The sequence below is a fragment of the Onychomys torridus genome, chromosome 8 (assembly GCF_903995425.1).
Source record: "Onychomys torridus chromosome 8, mOncTor1.1, whole genome shotgun sequence".
Lineage (NCBI taxonomy): Eukaryota > Metazoa > Chordata > Mammalia > Rodentia > Cricetidae > Onychomys > Onychomys torridus.
The window spans coordinates 67,346,203-67,370,956 of record NC_050450.1 but is presented as its reverse complement, the minus strand read 5'-3'; the positions used below and the strand labels follow the sequence as shown (position 1 = coordinate 67,370,956).

Genomic DNA, 24,754 nt, shown 5'->3' with positions numbered 1-24,754 from the left:
GTGCCCTAGAGCTGAGCAGGGTCAGCTAAGAGCCTCTGAACCTGCTTACTCAGGTTCGGCCCCTCTGCAGAGCCCTGTGTGGTCAAGGGTGGGGGTTTCTCATTTGCTGGTTCTCCAGAAGCAAAGTGTCACTCAAGAGTTTCCCTAGCTTTTTGGCTGTAGTCCAACTATCTTCCCTAACTCCAAGACTTCCCTTCAAACCATCTTAATTTCTTTCTTTTTTTTTTTTTTTTAAGATTTTTATTATTTTTAAGCCTATGTGAGTGCACACGCACAAACACACACACAGTCATACTCACGAATGCAGGTGTCTACAGAGGCCAGAGGTGTCAGAGTGCCCCAGAGCTGGAGTTATAGGTGGTTATGAACTGTCAGACGGAGGACCTAGAACTGAACTCTGGTCCAGTGCAAGAGCAGCAGGTGCCTTAACTGGCCCCTGCTTTGAAAAGAGTATTTCCAGTTGTCCTGTTGTCTACTGTTTGGTTTTGTGTGGGAGACGGAACCCCAAGTCTTGAACAGACTATTACAGACTTGCGCTTTACTGTGGGGTCTTGTGGATGATGGTGTTTATTTATTGAGACAGGGTCTCCCTCTGTAGCCTAAGCTAGCAGCCCTCTCTTTATTTTGGAGGATGTGGAGTAAGGGAAACACCAGTTCCCCCCAAGCTTGGGTACATGCCATTGGCCGCAAAACAGGTGTTTTTGTACATTTGTGCCGATGACGTAGAAGCTGATGAGCACAGGCTGTGTTTTGAGCTGCAGGCGTGGGCCTGGCCAGAAGCCTGTCCTGGATGACTCTTCCTAGTGATGTTGTACTGGGGTGGGACCAGGATGCCACCGCAAGGGGAAGCAGGAAGGGAGGGACAGTGAGGCCCAGGGCCTCTGGGAGATGAAGCCCAGCAGAGCTGGCAAGTATGTATGGAGTGACAGAATAAACTCACTTGGTCAGGACCAAAGAGCTCTGGTCCACAGGCCAGATCTGCCCACCACTGTTTAAAGAATGAAGTTATTTTTTTTTTCAAACTTGTCTGGGGGTGGGGGGAGTCACAAAATATCCTGTGACAGATGAAAATGATGTAAAATTCAAGTTTGAGTGTGCCTGAGTATCATTTGAAGGTGGCCACACCTACTCATTTACATGTTGACATTGGGATATGTGGGTTTGGCCATGGCAAAGTGGAAGGGTCCTTTCTTATGCCCATGTGGGGAAGTGGAGCAGGGTGACTGCTAGGAGGCAGGCCCTGGTAGGTGGCACTGATGCTGGGCAGTGAGACCTGGTGCCATCCAGAGCCAGAGAGCTACACCAGTCAGTAGTGGAAAGTGCCAGGAAAGGGACGAGCGTGCATTGCTGAGGAGCCTGAAGCAGGGGTGAGCCTAAAGGGGTGTGTGGGAAGGAAGCCTCCTGGGAGCTCCTCACAGCTGCTTTCATCCCCACTGCTAAGAGCTCACCCTAACTAGGCCCTCACTCCAACTGTCCCCTCAATTCTGGCCAGAGTTACAGAGCATTTGTGTGTATGTGACCCATACCAGGCAGCATGGCCCCTGGCATAACTACTGCTCTCCCCCTGGCCCACATGTGTGCGGATGGCTCCCTGTGTCAGCCGGCACAGTTTCTAAGTATAGACCCAGGCTGCCCCGTGGCTGCTGGTAAGTCCCAGGATACCATCTGATACTCAGTATGACCTGTGACCCCAGCCACTGCCAGCTGCTAGAGACTGGGGGCGGGGGCATGTTCGGCCAAACCCTTCCCTGCCTTCGGCTACAGAGAACAGAGACCAGCAGGCTCCTGTTAATGGCATGGCTTAATTGTCACAGGCTAGGATGACCTCAGTTTGCAACTGGCCCTGCTTCCTCCTTGTCACCAGAAAGGATAACTTAAGTCACTCACTGGAAAACATAAGTCATGGTGTTTGGGGGGAGAAGGCAGAGTCAGGGATGCAGTGTTCCTGATGCCCCACTCATGATCCATGTGAACCCTGAGGCATATTGGGTCCGTGGCGGGGCATATGGCTTCTCTCAGCTTCTAGTGAACACATTTCATCCTGGCTCAGCAGCTGGAGTGAGCAGCAGTTCTTTTAGAATCAGTGTAGCTTCCCAGCCTCCATCCCTTCTGCAGCTCTCCAGGGCATGACAGAGGGAGACAGATGTGGTTCTTAGATGACCAATGACTGTCTTCTCTAGGGCCTCCAAGTGGCTGGGCAGCCAGGGTCCTCTCAAGCTAGAGAGGGTTTCCCAATGACTCTCCTGGTGAGTTTCTTCAGCAGGAGGCAAGCTGATCACTAATCTGCTTCTGGTTCTCTAGCATACAAAGGAATGACTGTGATTTGACCTCACTTCCTAACACAGACTCCCCTGTGCTGTGCCAGACTTGATGGGTGGGTGAGTCATATCTGTGTGTGAGGTCTGGGGGCTTTGAGTTGTTTGGGTTGAGGTATGATACCAGGACCACTCCTAGGGGTCAGGGAGGCTCATCTCACTTTGGGGTCTGGGCACCTTTCTTCTCTTAGTCCTCCTGATTCAAGCATGCCTGCCTCATGGGACTTCTCTTCTTGTTTAACGTTGGGTCACTAATCAGTCATAAGAGTGGGAAGACCCCACACTTTATGTGCAGGGTGGGTGGCTCATTGTCACTGCTGGGTGACAGACCGTTTGTGCCCACAGAAGGAAGGCTTTAGAAGTTACTGATCAGATGCAATCTGGGCAGGATCACATTCTTCCAGCAGCCTCCATCCTCAGGCCCTAGACTCCATATCCACTAACACATCTGGATTAGATGCCACCAAGTAAAACCAACCATTCAAAGATAACCCAGGTTGTCATTACTGTTTAAAAACAAGGGCTGGAGAGATGGCTCAGAGGTTAAGCGTACTGACTGGTCTTCCAGAGGTCCCGGAGTTCAATTCCCAGCAACCACATGGTGGCTCACAAACATCTGTAATGAGATCTGGTGCCCTCTTCTGGCCTGCAGGGTTACATGCAGGCAGGACACTATGTACATAATAAATAAATAAAATCTAAAAAAAAAAAACAAAAAAAAAACAAACCACAACTATGTGCTTAGCTGGGCGGTGGTGGTGTAATCCCAGCACGCGTGTAATCCCAGCACTCGGGAGGCAGAGGCAGGCGGATCTCTGTGAGTTCGATGCCAGCCTGGTCTACAGAGCTAATCCAGGACAGGCTCCAAAGCTACAGAGAAACCCTGTCTCAAAAAACCAAAAAAAAAAAAAAAAAAAAAAACAGGTTCTTATGCAGCCCAGGCAGCCTCAACCTTATTATGCAGCCACGCCTGACTTGAACTGCTATCCCCTCTGCCTCAGCCTCCCAAGGTTTGGGTAACAAGCATGGCATACCAAGCCCAGCTGAGTTTTTATTTTATTTTTATTTTTTTTTAATGCCAGAAGTCCTGGCACACTTCCTGGATTTCTCCATCCCCCATAATGCTGAGAGCAGTGGGTGGGCTTCTGGTTAGCCTTGCCCATTGTGGCAGAAAACATGTTATCATAAAAAGATAGGTATAGAGCTAACTCCATTGCCACCTCCCCCCTCAAGTTCCCGATCTGCCTCCTCATGCCAGTGGGATCTAAGTGGTAGAAAGAACTGTCATTCAAGAATAATGGTGTGCTAAGCTGTGTGACTGCCACCATGTGAGGGTAAATGTTCACACCCCTGGAAGCCAGGTAGAAACACTGAGTGGCTGGCCCATGCTGGAGGGGTGGGGACACCAGTGTAGGGCGGGTTCTAAGGTGGCTTTCTTCTCTAGCATCCCTGCTGCCCCACCTTGGCCTTACCCATTTTCCAGCACTTTTTAAAATCAAATCATGAAGAGTACAGGCAAGGGAAGCAGATTGATCTTTGGGCTTCAGAGAAGTGAGACACTTCTAGCTAATTTGAAAAAATCCTTTTTTTCTTTTCTTTTTACATTTTTTAAAATGTATTTAGGAGAGCGATTTGAACATATTATCTCTCTTTCCAGGAAAGTTAACTTGCTTGGCTAAAGAGCAAAGGACCTTCCATGTTACTGGGTGGTTCTGGTGGAACGTACATAGAAATTGGCTGTTTTGAAGTAGCCCACTCCCCCAGACGGGAGCTTCTGAGTTCCAGGTTAGCAGTCGACAGTGTGGGGCGGTGGCAGGAGCTCTGGCATCTGACGGGCTGCCATTTACGTCAAGTGAGCTCTTCAATTCCTGGACATGGGTGGCACGGACCTCCTGAGTCGGCTCCATTGGAGAGAACATACACAAAGAGGTGGGCGGTTGTACTGGCAAATGGGTGAGAGTAATGAACATAATTATTTTGTTTGAAAATTGAAAGTCGTGGTTGATGAAAAAGGGATAAAAATGAAAGGGGGAACAAACCCTTCCTGTTAGCTTTCGAGTTAGGTTGGAGGTTGGGGCTCCCGTGCCTGACGCCATCTCTCATCTTCCAGGAAGCTGCCAAGTCAGCGTTGTAGACAGTATGTGTGCGTGTGGGTGTGTGCCCGTGCATGGGTGTCCGTGGGAGACCAACCAAGGACATCCCATCCAAAGTAGAATGTTGCTTTGTGTTTGGGGTTTGGCTGGCCTCAAATTTAAGATCCTCTTGTATGCAGTTCTGGACTGGGATTGCAGGTGTGTGCTGTGTCCCACGCGGCTGGTGTGGAGGTGAAGGTCCCCTGTCCCTGTCACAACAGAATCGTCAGATTTCTTTCCAGGGCAAAATGAACGGGAAGGATGCCCGAGATGCACTGAGGTGAAGAACACTTGCTGGGGAAATAAGAAAGGCTGGTGGTCAGGGGGAACAGCTCCCGTGTGGGAACCGGCTTCTAATCAACCTCCCCTCCCGCTGCTGCTCTGAGCAGTGGCTTCCTGTGGGTTTTCACGTGATAGCGAGGAAGGATTTCTGGCAGCCGAGAGTTGTTCTGACCAGTGATGGTGATCTTTCTTGGTATTGTGCGTCTCTTTCTCATTGTGGCAGGGGTTGTTGTAAACTGTACTGAGAGTCTTGCTGGAGCCTTGGGGGTGGAGTCGCCACCTGCTGAGACGTAAGGACCTGCCACAGGTGCTGTGGAGGAGGGGTGCGGCCCAAGTCCAGTGTGACACTTGAATCTAAGATTTGCCACTCCATAAGTGGCCTGGCGGTGAAATCACTCTCTTGAAATAAAATTTGAACTGAGTGTAGTGGTACAGGCCTGTAATCCAGCACTTGGGAGTCTGAGGCAGGAGGATCACCTGGAGTTGGGAGGCCAGCCTGAGCTACAAAATGAATTCCAGCCCAGCTGAGATACAGTGTAAGCCCCTGTCTCAAGAAAACAATCAAAAACGAAATACAACTTGCCTTCAGCATCATTGAAAATCACTTCAAGCTTTCTAGACTTGCTTGATACGGGATGTGTGGCCATCTCAGTCACTGCAAACGTGAATAGTCCTACAAGGCATGAAGGAGGACGAGGAAGGCAGTGAGGGTGCAGAGGGCCCGTCCAGTCAGGTAGTTGGTGTACTTGTTTGTATCTTTGTGCATAATAATTCCTTATTTGCTCAAACCCCCCCCCCACACACACACACACCACCACCACCACCACCACCACCCAAGTGGGAGGGAGAGGGGAAGAGGGAGAGATCCTGGACTCTAAGCTCCTAGAGGCAGAGATGTGCTCCACTGTTCCGTGTTGTCTGTGGAGTCTGTGGTGGGAGGAAAAGTCCGTCTTTGAGATGAAGTCTAACTCAGTGTTCATGCTTTGTATTAGCTTTCTAATGCTGGGTCCCACGTAGCAACTTCAGGCTCACTGTGTGTAACGTCAGAGCTCTGTAAGGGAGGGTGGTGAGGAGCCCAGCCCCAGGCCAGTGCTGCAACCTTCCTTGCAGAGGCTCTTACAAAGCCAAGTAAGAAGGCAGCCAGACAAGCTGACCTCTTTTCTAGAAGCTTTGGGGGAAAGAATCCATTTTCCAAATATATTTAGGTTGGTGGCAGAATCCAGTTTCTTTAGAGGCAGAAGGAAATTTCCCCTCTGCCCTTTAACAGTCCCTTGGAATAAACTGGTAAAGGAGAAATGGGAGAAAAACCACAAGAACATATTATATGCACAGATGCTGTCCAATTGCCCCCGGTGGCCAAAAGACCTGGAAGTTACCCTCTGTTTCTGCAGAGGGAGGGAGGGAGGGAGGTGGGTAATTTTGAGAGGCCCTTGCTGATTGTTAGGGCAATGAATGATCTGGGGCAGAAAACAACTGCATGTTAAATGATGCTTTTTGGAGTTTAAGTGAGCCCAAGGGACCTGCAGAGAGAGGAAGAGAGGTGTCCTCCATCCCTGGTCACCTTTCTGAGGTGGATGGTGGGCTTATAGGTGGGACAGAGGCAGTGGTGGTGTTACCTGTGGCTCATGCAGCTGAGCAAGACCAGGTGAGAGGGCCCTGGATTCTGAGCTGGGCTTCTGAGGCCCTTTAGTTCATGTCCATCTAATTGCCTAACCAAAGCATTGCATTTGAGGAATGTCATTCAGGCTTGAGTTTCTGGTTTCTCTCTGGGTGTCAGCGACCTACAGGCCACTGGAGAGGCCTCGCTCATTCCTTCTCAGGTGACCCTCCATCTCCAAGGTCTACGTGAATTCTTCTGAAACTGACTTCCTCAGGTTAACCAGAGAAAGCCTTTTGCCTTTGAAGGGCTTTTGAGTGCTGCCATATCATGTAGTCAGGAATGGCACCAGGAGGTGGGGCTCACAGGCCTGGAGATGGCTCACTGGTTAAGAGCACTAGCTGCTCTTCCAGAGGACCCGGGTTCCATTCCCAGCACCCACACGGCAGCTCACAGTTGTCTGTAACTCCAGTTTTGGGGGGTCCTGTGTCTTCTTACCTCTGTGGGCACTACTCACACGTGATGCACAGACATACATGCAGGCAAAATACCCATACACATAAAATAAAAATTAATACTTAAAAAACAAAAACAAAAAACCCTTTCTAAGGCTGGGCATGGTAGCACACACCTTTAATCTCAGCACTTAGGAGGCAGAGATAGATCTTTGTGAGTTCAAAGCCAGCCTGGTCTACAAAGTAAGTTCTAGGACAGCCAGTGCTATGCAGAGAAACCCAGTCTCAGAAAAAAAAAAAAAAAAACCACAGACACACAGACACACACAGAATAAAATTCATGTTGTTGTGCTTGACCTCAAGTTACTCTTGCCTGCTGAACCATCTTGCTGTCCCAATAATAGCTTTTTTTTTTTTTTTTTTTTTGGTTTTTTGAGACAGGGTTTCTCTGTAGCCTTGGAGCCTGTCCTGGACTAGCTCTGTAGACCAGGCTGGCTTCGAACTCACAGAGATCCACCTTCCTCTGCCTCCCGAGTGCTGGGATTACAGGCGTGCGCCACCACCGCCTGGCCCCCCAATAATAGCTTTTTAAAAACAAGTTCATTTTAGTATTGATGTTTGTATGCATATGGTGTGTGCGTATATGCATGCTACAGTGTGTATGTACAGGGTCAGAGGACATCATTGTGGAGTCAGTTCTCTCCTACCTTTTGTGGGTTCCAGGGCTTGAACTTGGGTCATCAAGTTTGCAGGCAAGGCAAGCTCCATCTTGGGGCGCCTCCCCCCCACCCCGGGATTTTGTCCAGCAGTGTAGCTCTTTGAGGCTCGTTCTCCAGATGTAATATGAGACCATGGTCTGCAAATACTCTGCCACTGAGCTACATATCCAGCCCTGCTTCCCCAACCCCACACCCCTTGTAGTCAGTCTTATGTAACCCAGGCTGGCCTCAGACTTCCTGTGCAGGCAAGGATGACCTTGAGCGTGTGATCCTTCTGCCTCTACCTTCTAAGAGCTAGAATTATAGGCATGTACCACCATGCCTGGTTTACGCAGTGCCGGGGCTAGAACCCGGGGCTTTGCAGGGCAGACAAACACGCTGCCAGCTGAGCTACAACAGCCACCTCAGCCTTCACGGTCTCACAGAGTTGTCTTAGCTGGCCTTGAATTCGCTTTCTAATCCAGGTAGGCTTTGAATTTGGGATCTTCCTGCTTCAGCCTCTGGAGTATATGGGATTAACAGGCTATGGCCCATCCAGCTGACCTACTTTGACTGATTTAAATACAAGTTGTTGAGTGCCTCTGCAGTTGTTGGCAAGGGCTCTTTCTGTTGTTGTTGGTGGTGGGTTTTTTGTTTGTTTTATTTTGTTTTTTCGAGACAGGGTTTCTCTGTGTAGCTTTGTGCCTTTCCTGGAACTCGCTCCGTAGTCCAGGCTGGCCTCGAACTCACAGAGATCTGCCTGCCTCTGCCTCCCGAGTGCTGGGATTAAAGGTGTGCGCCACCACTGCCCACTCTTTGTGTTGTTGTATCCTTGTTAAAGACAATTTAGTTTGAGATCTCTCTTGTATGATTCAGATACAGTCAAGTTGGGAAGGGTCAAAGAATTAAAAGAGAGAGGGCTGCAAGTTCCTATCCAGACCTTCCTTTCTGTTGTCCTCCCCACCCCCGCCTCTACCCCAGCCCAAAGGTGGCACTCGCCTTCAGCTGCTGCTTCTGGGATACTGAGGGTGGGGGTGAGAGTACTCTGCCTGCGTCCCTGACAAGTGGTGGCTTCTAGTCAGAGGCCCCAGCCAGCAGCTGGCTCCTGCCACTCAGCTGGGAGGCCTGTCAGACTGCCTCACTGCTCCCCCAGCCTTCTTCCTGTCCCTTCTGTGCCCCCAGGAGATTCCCCAAGAGCTAACCCTGGAGGCCTTGCTGGAGATGGATGAGTCCAAGGCCAAGGAGATGCTGCGGCGCTGGGGGGCCAGCGCTGAGGAGTGTAGCCAGCTTCAGCAAGCCCTCACCTGCCTTCGGAAGGTGACTGGCCTGGGTAAGAAAGGCTTGCTTCCCTCCCTAGGACTCTGTTCCTGCCTGTGCTCCCAGGCCGCCCTGGCCAGTCCCTTGGGAGGTGGAACTTCTGCTGAAGTAGGCCTTGGGACAGGGAGCAGGTGAGCTTCAGGGTTTCTGAGGCAGCTTTGGTGTGGCTGTTGAGAAAAAGTATGCTAGGCTTTGGCCCTGAGGGAGCCCTCCCAGAGTGTCCAGGGCCTTGGAGTCCAGTTGCTCTGGCCAGTCTGACCTAGGAAGCTTCAGCCATTGTTAGGAATCCGAGTTGGCCTTCAGGACGGGCCCTGTCTGTCAGGCCTCCCACACATCCGGGAAGGCATCTGTGTTGCTCCAACCCCTCCACTCCCTTCCTACATTCCAGCCTCCCTCCGCCAAACACTTTCCCCAGTGGCTCCTGTCCTCATGGACTGCTTCGGCTGTCTGCTCACAAGGCCCCTTCGGTATCCGAGTAGACTTATCCAGGAGTGTGCCCAGGGCTGTCCCAGGCCTTGTATAATCCTGCCATTACCACAATCTCCTCAGGGATTGTTCACAGGCATTTTGTGTCTTCCCTTGGAAACAGTTTCCAACTCTTAGCGTTCCCTCCACCGCCCAGAGAAGGCATTGAAATGAGCCTAAGGAATGGAAGCAGGCCTCGTTTAAAAGGTTTACAAGATCTGAGCTGCCTACTTCATCTCCATCCTCCCGAGGCTGAAAAGGGAGGCTCCCCATTTTATATTTATATATAAGTTTTTTTTTAAAGGCAGGGTCTCACTGTGTAATACTGGCTGGACTAGAACTCCCTGTGTAGACCAAGCTGGCCTCAAACTCACAGGGATCCGCCTTTCTGCCTTTCAAGTGCACCACCGTGCTCAGCTAATTTATTTTATCCCCAAAAGGACAAGGCTTAAGCTCCTCACTCACAGCACCCGAGTGTGTGTGGTACTAGATATGCCTGGGGTCCACTGTGCCAGGACACAGTCCTGGGGACAAGAACATTCACACTCCCTTTGTTGTTCCCTCCCAGCTGTGAGGCTCCGGCAGGTCTTGGCTTCCCATTGTCCCACATGACTTCTTCACTGGTCACCAGGGTCACAAGATGTCAGAGCATCCTGCTTGCACCCCAGCAGGACCTAGTGAGAGCTCAGCCGCCCTGTGCCTCAGTTCCTCATCCACACAATAGGGGAATAGCTGCCCCTCTGACAGGATTGTCGCGAAGGCGAAATGAACTCTAAGGGTCACTAAAGGTCAGGTGTGCTCTTCAGTGTTAGGCTGTGGAGGATGGGACATGCTGCCATTATTTCCCCTTCCGGTCTCTTCTTCCCGTGTAGTCTGTGTTGGCTGTGAGCTCACCATCCTCCTGTGTCAGCTCCCTGCGTGCTGGGATGCAGATGTGTGCCACCAAGCCTGGCTGATTCCTGGTTTTTGTTTTATATTGGTTCCGCTTTGTTTTTGAGACAGGGTCTTACTCTATAAGCACGGTCTCTCACAGGCACGTAACCACCACACCCCGCAGATGTTTGAGGGCTTTTTTTTTTTTTTTCTTTTTTCCTTTTTGGTTTTTGAAACAGGGTCTCTTGTAGCCTAGACTGGTCTTGAACTTCCGATCCGTCCACCTTTACCTCCCTGGGATCACAGGTGTGTGCCACCTCCCATCCCCACCCAGCTAATGTCCTGAAGCAGAATTTGCCCTGCCTCACATACCTCAGCTCTCTACAGGACCTGTCACCTCTTCCTCTTCTGATGTCCCACTTTGGGGTGGGTGTCCCAACATTCCCCCTGGTGTCAGCTGAGTACCGTGGAAGGCACTGTTGAGTGCACTAGAGCCAGGCGAAGCTGGGGCCAGAGCCCACTGCTGCTGAGGACAGTCTCACCTCAGCCAAAGCGCCATGCTTTCGGATAATAGCGACACCCTGAGTCCCTTGTGTTTCTGACTGAGCCCTTGGCCCACAGGAGGGGAGCACAAAGAAGACCCTGGTTGGAGCTCGGCAGATGCACAACGGGAAAGTAGTTCGGGGCCTTTGATGGACATGCTCTCCCCACTGGGCAGAGTGGGTGCCGGCACTCAGGGTCCTCGTTCCATCTCCGTGTCAGCCCTGCCGGCCTCGGACTCGCCAGGCCCTGGCCTCAGTGAAGGCCTCTCGGACACCTGTATCCCCTTGCACACCAGTGGCCGACTGACCCCCCGGGCCCTGCACAGCTTCATCACACCCCCAACCACACCCCAGCTGCGACGGCACGCCAAGCTGAAGCCACCGAGGACACCCCCACCGCCAAGCCGCAAGGTCTTCCAGCTGCTCCCCAACTTCCCCACACTCACACGCAGCAAGTCCCACGAGTCCCAGCTGGGAAACCGAATTGATGAAGTCTCTCCAATGAGGTAAGTTTGGCCCATGACGTCCTCTTAGGCACACACAAAGGACTGATAAAGTCAACCCACATAGAAGTATGGAGGAAAAAAAATGGGTGTCCATCCTTCTGATGCAGTTGGACAGAATCCCAACAGATCTCTTTCTATACATTCATAAATATATAAAATGATGCCATGTATCAGTCAGGATAGGCTAGACTAGGCCACAGTAACAAGCAGGCCCTGTATCTCCAGTGCTTAAAACCCAAAGACTTCATTCTCATCGGCTAGCAGAGCAGCTCCTGTCTGGAACATGACTGGTCACTGACAGACCAAATGGAATTCCAGATGTTGTGCACTGGCAGTTAAATGAGTTCCTTCTCTGTGTTCATGGGTTACTTCCGAGGACCCACCATTGAGGGACTAAAAATGTCGGGAAGGAGCTGGGGATATGATTTTGTGATAGAACACTTCCCATCTCCAGCACACACAAAGAAAACATTTGGGAAAAAGAATGTTGTGTACGTATAGTTTTTCTCTTATCTTTACTTCTTGACAATACAGTATAACAGCTATTTAAATGGCATTTACACATGGTCCAAAGGCAGGAGGAGTATGGTGGCTCATGTAGGTCTCTGTAGAGGTACACCATAAAGAGTGCCTGTCTCCTCACCCCCTCCTGAAGCCAAGCGAGATAGGAGGGTTCTTAATATCCACGATAGTCAGAGCAGCCTGACTTAAACTCCGCTCGTGGCATGCTGCCATGACCCTTCCGGGGGGCGTTTAGATATTGTGGGTTTTGCTGTTTTCTTACGGTTCTTTTTCTTCTTCCCTGAGCGGTCAGGCACCTGGCTCTTTTCCGTGACATGGCACTCCTTTTCTAGAGGGTTCCCAGGGCCTTGACGTCCCTCTTGCTTTTCTGTTCACGTGAAGCCTGTCTTGGGCCCGTGACGTGCCAGACGCTGGGTGGCTGAGGTGGCTTTGCCTTATTGACCGTGGAGCAGAAACCCAGAAAACCCCTGTGCTACCCTTCTTACCCAGCTGTGCCACCAAGCCCCGGCTCCTCCAAGAGCAGCTGGAGGATAGGGGAGAATTGCCGTAAGCTTATGGGTCCCTCGGAGAGGACCTCACGGTGACCTGAAGCTGATGGCCTTGTTTCTCATTCTCTCCTGAGAAGAGCAGTAGGCTTTGTCCCTGTAGGGAACAGATTCTGAGTCCACTCCCCCCAAACCCTGCCACCTGATTCAGCCCTGGCAGAGGCTCCCTGGTGAGCTCTAAGGGCAGCAGAAAGTCCTCATTCTCCCCAGCCCCCTGCCTCCTTTGGGAGTGGGGAGTTCCAGAGGAGAAGACAGGCTTGCTCAGAGCATGTCCCCACTTGACCCTTCCTGGAATCCACCTTTCAGCTCTGCATGGCTGATTCCCTGCTCTCCTACCCAATTCTCTGCCTCTCTAATATAGCAACACACACCCCTTCTTCCTGGACCTTGGGCACCCACCCCCATGGGTCATGTGACCGAGGAAGATCCTGTTTCCTCAAAGGGGTGAATATGCCGTGCTGGGTGGCTAGCAAGGCTCACACAGAGCCAGGTCTCCGTCCCTTGTCCCAGCCCTTGGCCTGCTCTATTCCCAGGTAGTTTTCCAGGCACAGGCTGAATCGGTGTAGTGACATCACCCCCTTGCTCTCCTTTGTGTCTTCCAGGTTTGGTAAGGACAATTCATTTGCATCCCTCCTGCCACCGGAAGTCATGTTCGAGTCACTGTCCATGTCTAGGGTGGATTTCTCTGACCCCACCTTAGCCCTGTTGGCTGGCTGTTCCATAGTCCAGAAGCAGAAGTTCTGGCAACCGCTTCGTGAAATAGCTCTAAGACAGCTGGCCTTAAATGACAGGCTGGCCTTAGCCCAGCCCCTGGGAAGTAGAGACTTTGAAAGTGTCTCCACCTGGCCCTCACTGTAGTGACCCCTGAGATGACGCCTTTCTTCTGAGCTGTGCTCTGGGTGGGAGATGTCATCCACCTAGCACTCTGCTGATGTCTCAGGACTCCCCTCTCTAGGAGACAGGCATTCCCAGAGGCGGCTCCAGATCTGAGGGTGTTAGTTCCTGGAGGAGAAAAAGGAGGCCCAGGCAACCCTGGAGCCCCTTCCCTTCCCCTCTATCTCCAGCTGTGATCGGGCTCTCACACATACTTAAAAACTGCAGAGGGGCCAAGGGGTCAGCTGGACCTCTGAGTCTGCTTGGGGTGGTCTGAGTGTGAAAGCAGCAATGTCTGGGGTTTTCTAAGTGAAATCGTGTTTTTCTACGAGCTAGCTGATAACAGTGGTAAGGCCCAGGGGAGAGGGGAGGCAGGGCTTGGCCAGCAGTGAAGGTCCTTGGGGAGCTGCTGCAGGGTCCCAGGAAGGCATGGGTAAGGAGAGGAGAATCCCTGCATTTCTCTCTAGGCCCGAACCTCTGACCCTAGGATGTCCCCGACCGTCACCACTCATTCTTCTGTGGCTGTGATGTTGTTGGGGCCACAGCTGTGAGGGCCAGTATTCCATCCGGATCCAGATCAGTGCTAGCTGGCACACATGGTTGCATACTTGTGGCCAACATGACTAATAAAGGTCAGGCTCAGAGCCTGATTACTGGCCTCTCACCTTCCCACTATTTCTCTGTAGCTGGCAGCTCACACCTCTCCGAGTGGTGTGTTCTGATGGCCTTGGCTGCTGACTGAAGTGTGGTGCCCTAGGAGGAAGTTGAGGGGCAACAGCCTCTTGGGGGTAGTGCCAGAGGGCTGCAGGTGGTCGGGTTGTGGGTTCCCAGTCATCAGGAGGGTGGGGAGGACCTCCATCCCACCTTGTGCCACTGAATCTGTGGCCATAGATGAGTCAGTGTGTTGGGAGCACCAGCGGTGTGAACATTAGGAGAGAGGGGCAGTAGCTCCCCTGGGTGTGTGTGTGCGCGTGAGTGCGCGTGCGCTGACTCTAGGGACATTAGTCACCTGAGCACAATGCTCCTGATTTTTCTGGGTTGTAGAGACCTTTGACACATTGGATAAAAATCCAGACCCTCCCTGTGTATCAAGGAAAAATTTTGCTATAGTCTACTGATCAGCACTGAGGAGTCCTGAGGCCCCGAATCTTTTCTTTGGGCTCAGAGGATGGGGCTCAAGAATAGGATATGGGTGATGGACAGTATCCAGCACAGTTGCACTGCAAAGCCAGCCTTACCAGAAACGCTGGGATGCCTGCCCTTAGAGGAACCCATGTCAGGAGAGGGAGACCCCAGGGGGCCTACAGAAGGTAAGCAGAGGGGACCCTCCAAGCCTGTGGTCCTCCTTGGCAGAGAAAGAGGGGGCAAGGATGGCCCAGAAGAAGCATGCCTCCTCCTTGCTCTTCCTGCCTAGATCAACAAGGACTATCTCCAAAGTGCTGCTGCCTGCAAGGGTGCAGGTGGAGTTGCATGGCTGACCAGCCCTGTGCCCTCTGTTTAACCAGAATTAGCCAAAACTGAACCCTAAAGGCGAATGCCCCTGAAAGGGGGCAAGAGGCTGGCATGCATCTGAACTTCTCTTTCTTGCCTTTGCATTCCTGCTGTGCCCCCAGCCTACCTCCCACCAAAGCAGACCCATCATAGGTAGACAAGTGTGCCAACTGTAGAGCTGGGCAGAGATGTGTGCTAGAGAGCAATTCAGGCTGAGGGTGATACCCATTGTCCTTGTCTAGCTGGCTCCGGCCCTTCCCTCTTTGATGGATGTTGGTTCAGTGAAGCAATGCCATGCTGTGCAACACAGCATCATGCCCCATCTAGCCTGTGATCTCTGAGCCCCCTTCAGAGCCTCCTCAGTTTACCCAGCCTGTTCTTTCCCACAGACCTCCCTCATGGATCCCCACAGCTGGTACGAAGGGATATCGGGCTCTCAGTGACACACAGGTAGGTTCAGTTGTGGGAAGTACAGAGCTGGCCTGGGCTCCACAGGGTTCTGCTGGGTTCTGTGCTGGTTGCCCTTTGCCTCTGGCCTACCTGCTTGTCTTGTGGTAACAAGACTCAACCCACTTTGAACTCTTGACTTATTGAACCAGATACCTTTTGGTCCTTCTGGTCCCTCACCTACCCATCCTTGGGTCTTGTTCTCATCCTGCTGAGGGAAAACACTCCAGCCTTCTCCAGGTTCCAGAGAAATAGGGCCACAGTCATGGCTTCCATGTCATGCAGGTCCTGAGACCATCAGGGTCCTCTATGGAGCATGTTGAAAATCCATGTTTCCAGATCCTGCCCATATGCTTCTCCACCTGGTCATCAGTTTTTTGTTTTGTTGTTTTGTTTTGGTTTGGTTTTTTGTTTATTTTTGTTTTTTTAAAGCATTTATTTACTTATTATGTATACACATGCCAGAAGAGGGCACCAGATCTCATTATAGATGGTTGTGACCACCATGTGGTTGCTGGGAATTGAACTCAGCACCTCTGGAAGAGTAGCCAGTGCTCTTAACCTCTGAGCCATCTTTCTAGCCCCCTTGTTTTGTTTTGTTTTGTTTTGTTTTGTTTTGTTTTTTAAGACAAGATTTCACTCACTGTGTAGCCCTTACTGGCCTGGACTTGCTGTATAGACCAGGCTGGTCTCAGACTCACATAGATTCTCCTGCCTCTGCCTCACAACTGCTGGGATTAAATGTGTGCACCACCTTCACCCAGCAACGATCTGGATTTTAACAATCCCAGAGACTGGCTGGTGTTTGTACATGTGAAAGAGGACCACTGGAGACCTGTGGCAAGGACCATCCAGAGATCTGGCCTCAATGCTCACAAGACTGAAGTGTGCTGGCCACAGTGTTGTGGATGGATTGCAGGACAGTGCCTTGGGTTGCCCAGGCTCTGTCCCTGCTAAAGTCTGTTGTGATCACAGCAGGGGACACTGTCAGGGACTCAAGGGCATTGCAACTTGCTAGGGCCTGTGGTTTCCATGGAAACTGTGGGCTATATTCCAGCTGTGCTGATGCTGGCCTCAAATTCTCACCCAAGGGAGAGTTCTAACTCCCAAGGGTTGAGCAGTGCACCTGAGGTCACTGCCACAGGGGCGGAGCCTGAGCCCTGGTGCACAGGGACCTCTGCTTGGAGTCTTGTCCATGGCAGAACCCTTCAGCCGCTGTCGCAGGGAAGAGGCTCTGGGGCACACACAGCTAGGATGGACCACTGCCCACTTCTCTGAGTTGGTTTTCAAGACTCCTGGCCCCGCCTAACTCAATGGGGTGGTTGTGATCCTCAAGTGAGATAATGTTTGTGGGTGTGTTGCAGACTGCTCCACAAACACTGTTGCCAGTTAATCTGCTGTCACTGTGATGGACTCTGTTTTCAAAAAGTGCCTTCCTTGCCGGGTGGTGGTAGTGCACGCCTGTAATCCCAGCCCTCGGGAGGCAGAGGCAGGCAGATCTGTGTGAGTTCGAGGCCAGCCTGGTCTACAGAGCTAGTCCAGGACAGGCTCCAAAGCTACAGAGAAACCCTGTTTCGAAAAAAAGAAGAAAAAAAACAAAAGTGCCTTCCTCTGAGAACGAAAGGCTGTCTGCACTTCCCTGGGCTGGCCGTGCTTTTGTGCTGGAGGATACCGCTCTCCTGAAATCCCACTTCTCCTTCCGGCCTGTCTTCTGGTTTGTTTTTGGTTTTGTTTAGGTAGATTTCAGACTGAAAATACATATTCTTAAAATAGAAGCGGTTTCAAAGGGTAGAGAGAAAAGTCCCTCTCAGGCTTGCCCCTGGCTTCTCAGTGTGCCTGCAGATAGGTCATTTACACATTTACCCATCTGGGGGTGTTTTACACAGGAAAGTGTGTGTGTGTGTGTGTGTGTGTGTGTGTGTGTGTGTGTGTGTGTGTGTTCTGTTTCCTTTCTCACATAAAACTACACGTATTACAGCTTCGTGCTCAGCTTTATTCCCCTCTTTAAATCCATGTGATTTACACAGAGCAAAACATACATAGGAGCTTATAGCTGTGGCCCTGTGTACGTGCCGAGCAAGATACAGAACATTCCAGCACCCTGAGAGTCATCTTGGGCTCTTCCTGCTTGTTTATGCTGCCACCTGCCATTAATCTCCCAGTCTGTCATCACAGATGGGCTTTTCCGATGCTTGACCTTCACAGCCACGGCATCATGTCCTAGTCGACTTAACTTGCTCATCTGGTAGTGAGATTTGGAGGTGGCCACACCTGTGTGTGCCGAGCTGCGTGTGTTCCTGTGTATAGAGGGTGGCACTGTGGTCACCTGCTGGTGGACATGCTATTTCCAGCTTTACTGTGGTGTGTGGCTGCAGCAGCACTGTGTCCGAATGTCATGTGACATCGCATCCCAGGGACTGATATGCTGAGTAAATACCGAGGGCTGGAACTGCTGGGTCTGAGGGCATGCACACCGGTGCTTGGCCTGCTGGTGCCACACTTGGTGCCATTGGCCACACCAGCTTTAAGATACTGGCGGCAGCTGGGAAATCCAAGTATGGAACGCCTGGGGTTCTGGGGTCAGGCCAAGTCTCCTTTTCCCGGGAGTCCTCCAGAGGCCAGGCTCTGGTCTCCACACATTTCTACTCCCTGCAGGTTCTCCACAAAGTCATGGCTGTCACAGGTCTGCAACGTGTGCCAGAAGAGCATGATGTTCGGGGTCAAATGCAAACACTGCAGGTGATGGGCTGGGGGAGGGAGCAGACGCTTGTCCCTTATAACAGCCCCAGTACTTCATTCTTGGCCTCCTGTCCTGTCAGACCTGAAGGACGTTGTTTAACCAGCTGTTCACAATGCCACTGGGCACACCAGGTGCTTGGGACTCCTTAGCCAGGTGAAGTGAGGTACTCTTGGAAGAAAGGAACATTTGAAGTGGGTTTTGAAGAATGAAGAGAAGTTTACTAGATAGAGTGAGGAAAGATGAATGTAAAGGCAAGGAAGAAATTGAGAACCCTACTGGGATCCAGAAGGAGGTCTCAAGTTGAGAGACAGGCTGCAGGGTTGAGCGATGACCGCAGAGTTGCCTTGTACCCGGGCAGAGCGAGGAGAGGTGGAGACTTTATACCAACCCAGCTTTGCTGTATCATAGCATGGTTTCCAGTGGGAGGGACATGAGTAGGGAACAGTGAGGACCAACAGTCTGGCATGTGCTGTCTGGTTGCCCACACACCTTACAGAGGGCGGCCTGGAGTCTTGGTTCCTAGCTGCCCTTGCCCTGATGTATGACATGGGGCAAGGCACTTGCCCTTTCTGGGCTTTATGTTTACCATTTAGACATCCAGGGAGCTGAACCACTCAGATCATCTGAGCTGCCATAAATGAAGCTCCGGGGCTGTCATCAGGACCCAGGCAACAGGGTCTCATGCAAGTCAGCCTGATGAATTGTATCCTGATGACTCCCTGACCTCTGAGGAAACTGGCAATAAATGAGATCCTCAGCTCCCATGCAGGTGTGGCCAGCACATGGTGGCCCCTGAGCCACACACTGTCCTGCCCTTACAATAGAACAACCCCACGGCCCATGGCATTAGCAGGAACACCAAGACCTGTGGGACACGCTGGCTAGACCCAAAGGGGAACCTAGCTCTTTCCATTCCTGGCAGGGGACTGCTCATCACACTGGCCAGTGCCTGAATGAGGACACCCTTGGGGGCCCGGGGCCCTTGCTGATGCTGGTGGCCTCTCCGGAATGGTTCTTTTAGGTCAGATTTTCCCATGCTTTCTAAAGTGGAGGGGGTTCCCCTTTAAAAGCAGGGCAGGGGTTTGTGGGGACACATAAGACAGTGGCTATAGCACGCAGGGTGCCCCCACACCTTGGAGCTAACACTTGTTGAGAGCTTTGGGGAAACTGAGGCTGTATCAGGTCATCTGGGCAATTCTGGGATGTTGTGTGGGGTACTGACTCTTCCTCCTTGTAGGTTGAAATGTCATAACAAGTGCACAAAGGAAGCCCCCGCCTGCAGAATATCCTTCCTCCCACGTGAGTGCCCACGCTTCCCCTCTCCCGCTTCCGGGATTCAGGTGCATCTTTGTGGCATCTGTTCCCGCTAACAGATTCCCTCTTTTCCAAGCAGTAGCCAGGCTTCGGAGGACAGAGTCTGTCCCCTCAGACATCAACAACCCGGTGGACAGAGCATCAGAGCCCCATTTTGGAACCCTTCCCAAGGCCCTGACGAAAAAGGTAAACTGTCAGTGTCCTGTGGCCTGCATATGTGTTGGGGAACACTACCACCCCCAGCCCTGGATTCCCTTGCACAAAGCACCCCCTTATCAGCCTCACTGGGGAAGGGGGACACCACACAGCAGTTGAGGATCTGTGGCACAGAGAGGGTTGGGGCGCTCCAGTCTCCTGGCTTAGCCACATAGCAGGTGTGGTTCTGTCCATGTTGGAATTGTGTGCGGTGATTCCCATGGCCCCCTACCTCCAACATCTGTGAGCCAGCATTTCCTGGGCACCTACTTTGTGCCAAAAACCTAGATCTGAGGGGCACGGACATGCTCCATGTTACAGATGCAGAAACTGAGTCCCAGGCTTCCCAGAGCCCGTTTCTCGTGGTCCCTCGCTGTGTCCTCACATAACAGAAGAGCCCAGCGAGGTCCCCCGGCCTCTTTGATATGGGCAGTGACCCTGTTTGTGGAGACCCCATCCTCATGGTCTGAACAGCTCCACAGACCCCACCCGCTAACACTAGCAGCATGGGTGGGGGCTGGGTTTCAACATGCTGACTTTTGGGTGAGCACAGACACTCGGGTCCTCAGCCCTGGCTGTCGGTCTCCTCTGGTCCCTTTTGTGCTTCTGTGACCTTAAATGAGTGACTAGGTCTCTCTGAGCTCTACTCACGGATCTGATCGTTCTGAACGAGGATAACAGTGCTTCCTACACAGGCTGGGGTGGGGCCACTGTTACTGGGGGGGGGGGATGTAATATCTGTCCTGTTCCTCTCTAGCTCCTTCTTTAGCCCCTCCCTCTCCCCTGCCCCCTTCCCATTGTCACAGATGTCCCCAGAGACCCAGGCAATGCTGTCCCCTCCACACATCCCTTACATCCACATTGTCCCCCGGCACAGGCCCAAACAGTCGGAAGCATTTGCGTGGGTCACTGAGTAAATGAGCAGTGCAGCCGCTGTGACCCGTCTGTGGGTGACCCTGCAGCTCAGGTTAGACCGATTTCAGAGCTGCCCAGGTGCAGAGAGAGGCTCAGCCTGCTCTTGTGGCCCGCGTGCTGCTACCCCTGCTCAGGCCAGTTCCTGCTTATGGGGACTGGGGGTCGGGGGAGTCTGCAGCTTTGGAATGGGAGCAAAAAGATGAGGGAGCCATTTAGTTGGTGCCATATTGGGCCAGCCATCCTGGCAAGCAAGGCCAACCTCAGCTCCGTGAGCTTCGGAGTATACTGTACACTGTAGCTGGAGATATCTCCAGTCCTGCCCGGGGCTGCAGCCACTCAGACCCAAATAAACCCACAGATGCTTATGTTATTTAAACTATTTGGCCTAATGGCTCAGGCTTCTTGCTATCCACTTCTTATACCTTAAATTAACCCATTTCTATTCATCTGTAAGTTGCCACGTGGCTTGTGGCTTACCGGTACTTTCACATCTTGCTTCCTCTGTCTCTGGCTGGCGACTCCTGACTCAGCCTTCCTCTTCCCAGCATTCTCCTCTCTCTTTGTCCCACCTGTACTTCCTTCCTGGCTACTGGCCAGTCAGCACTTTATTTATTAACCAATCAGAGCAACACATTCACAGCATACAGATACCCACAGCAGTACACCCTCAGCCTTCAGGTTGTGCAAGAAAGAAACTTGTTATATGTGGCACTAATAGGTTTGGCCCTGTTTAGTCTGAGGAGTTTTTCTGCCCTAGGGAATAAAGGTACTGAACGAGATCGGCAGTCCACCCAACCCAAAGTGCACCTGGACCCCTCATGGCCTTTTGACCTTTTGGCCTGGTTAAGTCTCAAAAGTATGATCCCAAGCACTGTTTGGTCAAGACAGCAGGTCCAGGTCTACAAAAGAGCTGAGCAAATACTAGACACCTACTGTGTACTACATACCTGGCTTCCGTTCTGCTACAGATCCACACAGCACATACTCTGGCATGAGTGACAATGTGCAGCTAAGAAAATGGAAGTTCAGAGAGGTCAAGGAAGTTGCCCAGAGCCACCCAGCTAAGAAGTAGTAGAACCCTGGTGGGAATCTCAGTCAGCCTGCGTCATACCTGGTTCTATTGCATGAAGCTGCAGGCGAAAGAGCAAGCCTGGGCCTCCCCCAATCCCTGCCACACTGGCCTCCTTTGCAGGCTGCACCCCCTGATCCCAGGGTTCCCTGGGTGGCCAGGCCCTGAGTTGCAAGCCATCGGCCCCGCTCTGTCCTAACAGGCACAGCCCGGACTCATATTTACTAACCAGAATCTGGTGTGTAGTCCTCATCATCACAACTAGAAAAGCCCCATTTTTATTCATCATCATCATCATCATCATCATTCGAAAACCATCTCCCCGAGGGCAGGAGAGATGGCTCAGAGGTCAAGAGCACTGGCTGCTCATCCAGAGGTCCTGAGTCCAATTCCCAGCACCCACATGGTGGTTCACAACCATCTGTAAAGAGATCTGGTGCCCTCTTTTGGCATGCAGGTGGAACACTGTATACATAATAAATAAATAAATCTTTAAAAAAAAAAAGAGAGAGAGAGAAGAGAAGAAAATCACCTCCCGTAGGTAGAAGGTGATTGATAAACTGATGTCTCTGGCACTAAGGAGACAGCTCAGTCCATAAAGTAGGTTGTTAAGATCTGGATTCTGATGCCCAGCACCATATACAAAGCCAGGCATGAGAGCCACAAAGCTCACACCTTTAATCCCAGCACCCAGGAGGCAGAGGCAGGTGGATCTCTGTGAGTTCATGGCCAGCCTGGTCTGCATAGCAAGTTTCAAGTCAGCCAGGACTATATAGGGAGCCCCTGTCTTAAAATGGAAAAACAGAAAGTGGTGTACCTGCCAAGCAAGTAGACACAGGAAGGTCGTTGCTGGCCAGCCAGCTGGGCCAGATCTGTGAGGGAGCCTGCCTCGGAAAACAAGGTGGAAAGTGAAGGAAAGATATCCAGCATCTCAACCTCTGGCCTCCACACATGTGTGTTCACATACGTGCACATACAAAGGATACTCAAATGTCTTTAAAATCCAGAAGCCATTTCATTCTGTCTAGAAATCATGTCTGTCCAAGGCTTGAGCCTGTCACCTGCATTTTACAAGGTGAGGCTGGACAGGTATTGGAGCTGCAGTGTTGTAGTTAACCAGACCTGCCCCGGCAGTCAGTTCCTGGAGTCTCTTAGAATCCCCCACCCCACTTTTGAGACAAGTTTACATGTATCCCAGGCTGGTCTCTAACTCACTTTTTAGCCAAGGCTGGCTTTGAACTTCTGATCCTCCTGCTTCTGCCTCCTGAGTGCTGGGATTACAGGCCTCTTACACTATGCCCAGTTTTTGCAGTACTGGGACCAAAACCAGGTCTTTAAGTGCTAAGCAAGCATCACACCAGCTGAGCCATAGCCCCAGCTCCCAGCCCCCAGCCCTGGAATTCTTAACCTTTCAAGATGGCAGACAACACTGGCCCAAGCTGTTGTCTCTTCTGGAATTTTGTGGGTTCTCTGAGAGGCCTTATACTTTTAGGACAAGATCACAAAACCAAAGACTCTGCAGAGGGCAGGGCCCATTAGCAGAAGCTGCAAAAATGTTGATCGGAGTATGAATTCAATTCGTTAAGAAACCAGGTGCCCAGGCGGGTGCTGGGGTGTGAGAGATGGTCGTCAGCAAACCAATTATAGCTGTCTGCAGCTGGCAAAGTGTGTGTTAAGGTGCCTGGGTGCAGGAATGCTGGGATCTATGGAAGGGTAAAGAAGAAGAACACACATAGTCTAGCTAGGGTTCAGATGGGCTCCTAGGGGGAAGTAGGAACTGTTGTAAGGGGGAGGCCTCCAAGTGTCTTTTTTAGCATATATTAGTCCCAGAAAGTTTTGGGGCTATAGAGTGGGCCCCAAGGATCTCCTGGATTGACCTCCACCTATGGAGGTGGGAGGAGGGGGCAGACAAGGAGGTCTCCAACAGGTTTGCAGCTGCTGAGTTGAGCTTGCAGCCCTGCCCCATCCTGGCATCTCTGGTCCTGCAGGAACATCCTTCAGCCATGAACCTGGACTCCAGCAGCAACCCATCCTCCACCACGTCCTCCACACCATCATCACCAGCGCCCTTCCTGACCTCATCCAACCCCTCAAGTGCAACCACGCCCCCCAACCCCTCGCCTGGCCAGCGGGACAGCAGGTTCAGCTTCCCAGGTACCACACCTCTGGGCTCTTCTGGGTCCTTAGGGGTGGCCTCCGACCCTCTCCTAGTCTCCCCTGAGAGCTGTGTCTGCGGAGCATTTGTTGAGCATGGGATTAATGCTGGTGCGACCTTCCAGATGAGTTTGCTGGGCTTCAGAAAGGAGTGGCTGGCGCTGCGCTGTACAGTGGCAGAGCGAGGGCCAAACCCACGTCTGCCTAACACAGAGCCTGGGTTCCTGGGGTAACCCCAGGCTGCCTGCCTGTGCTTGTGGTGGCTTCTGCCCAGCATCACCCTCTCTCAGGGCTGCCTTCTGAGTTCAGTTGTGACAGGCACAATGAGGAGCAGATAAGCCTACAGAAGGGCTTCTGTGACATATGCAGTCCTTTGATTGGAGCTGGCTGCTCAGATAAGACCTCACGGTTCCTTTGTGTGCCACCCAGAGACCTTGAGGAATTAGAATGTGGTGGTCTCCACAGAACAAGTGAAGACGGCGAGTCCTGGGCCAACCCTGGAGGGGCAGAGCCGAGCCCGGCTGCCCTCGGGTGTGGTGCCCTGGAACTGCAGGAAGAGGCCAGGACTGCATCCTCTCTGGCCCTCAGTTCTGGTCAGCCACACAAGTCTGCCCTGTCTCCAGGGAGCACAGCAAAGCCCACTCACCCACATGGCACTGACCTGTTGCCTTGGCATCCTTGGCAAGGGCAGCTCCGCTGTCGGTCAGCCATGGCTTACCCAGTTTGCAGTCCTAGGGGAGAGAGTTGTAGCTCAGATGCTCCTGTTTGCTGTCACCTGCAGGGTCAGATCAGTCCCCCTGGCATTGTAAACCCGGAAAGACAGAGTGCCACCAGGCCTCTCAGCCTCTCACCTGGCTAGCAGGACCCACACTGACCCTATACACAGCCAGCAGTTGGCCAAGCAGCCTCTGGACCCACCAGGGACTTTGGGACTTCTTTTAGGGGTGGTGAGGGACCAGAGGGTGGGAGTCTTCTGTCTCTTGTTCTTGTACCGGCCTTAATATGCACGTGGCTGGAGTGCTCTTAACAGTGATGTCCCACCCTGCGGCTGAGCAGTGGCCCCTGGATTAGCTTCCTGTCCAGGTCTGATCTGCCTTGACTCGCTGACCAAGTCTCTTGCTAAACCATCTACTTTTCTAAGAAGGGCTGGTTTGCAAAGACAAGGGACATAGAAAAAGTCCTTTTTATGATATTGATCAGACCCTGTCCACTTATACAGACGACCCATAAGAGAAATGGGCCCATTGTCCCTGCACAGAAACCTTACTTTCTCTGTGATCTTAGTGGACTCATGAACAAATCCTGGG

The 24,754-nt window shown here is 51.9% G+C and overlaps 1 protein-coding gene across 1 annotated transcript in view; it reads left to right on the top strand.

The window, feature by feature from the left end:
* The window catches only part of Ksr1 (kinase suppressor of ras 1), a 116,147-nt gene that overhangs the window by 72,770 nt on the left and 18,623 nt on the right, over nt 1-24,754 (top strand). Inside the window, 8 exon segments of the mRNA XM_036195485.1 lie at nt 8,662-8,809; nt 10,756-11,182; nt 12,852-12,856; nt 15,003-15,063; nt 17,716-17,799; nt 19,038-19,099; nt 19,194-19,300; nt 23,282-23,447. Of these exon segments, the coding sequence (XP_036051378.1) occupies nt 8,662-8,809; nt 10,756-11,182; nt 12,852-12,856; nt 15,003-15,063; nt 17,716-17,799; nt 19,038-19,099; nt 19,194-19,300; nt 23,282-23,447 (1,060 nt within the window).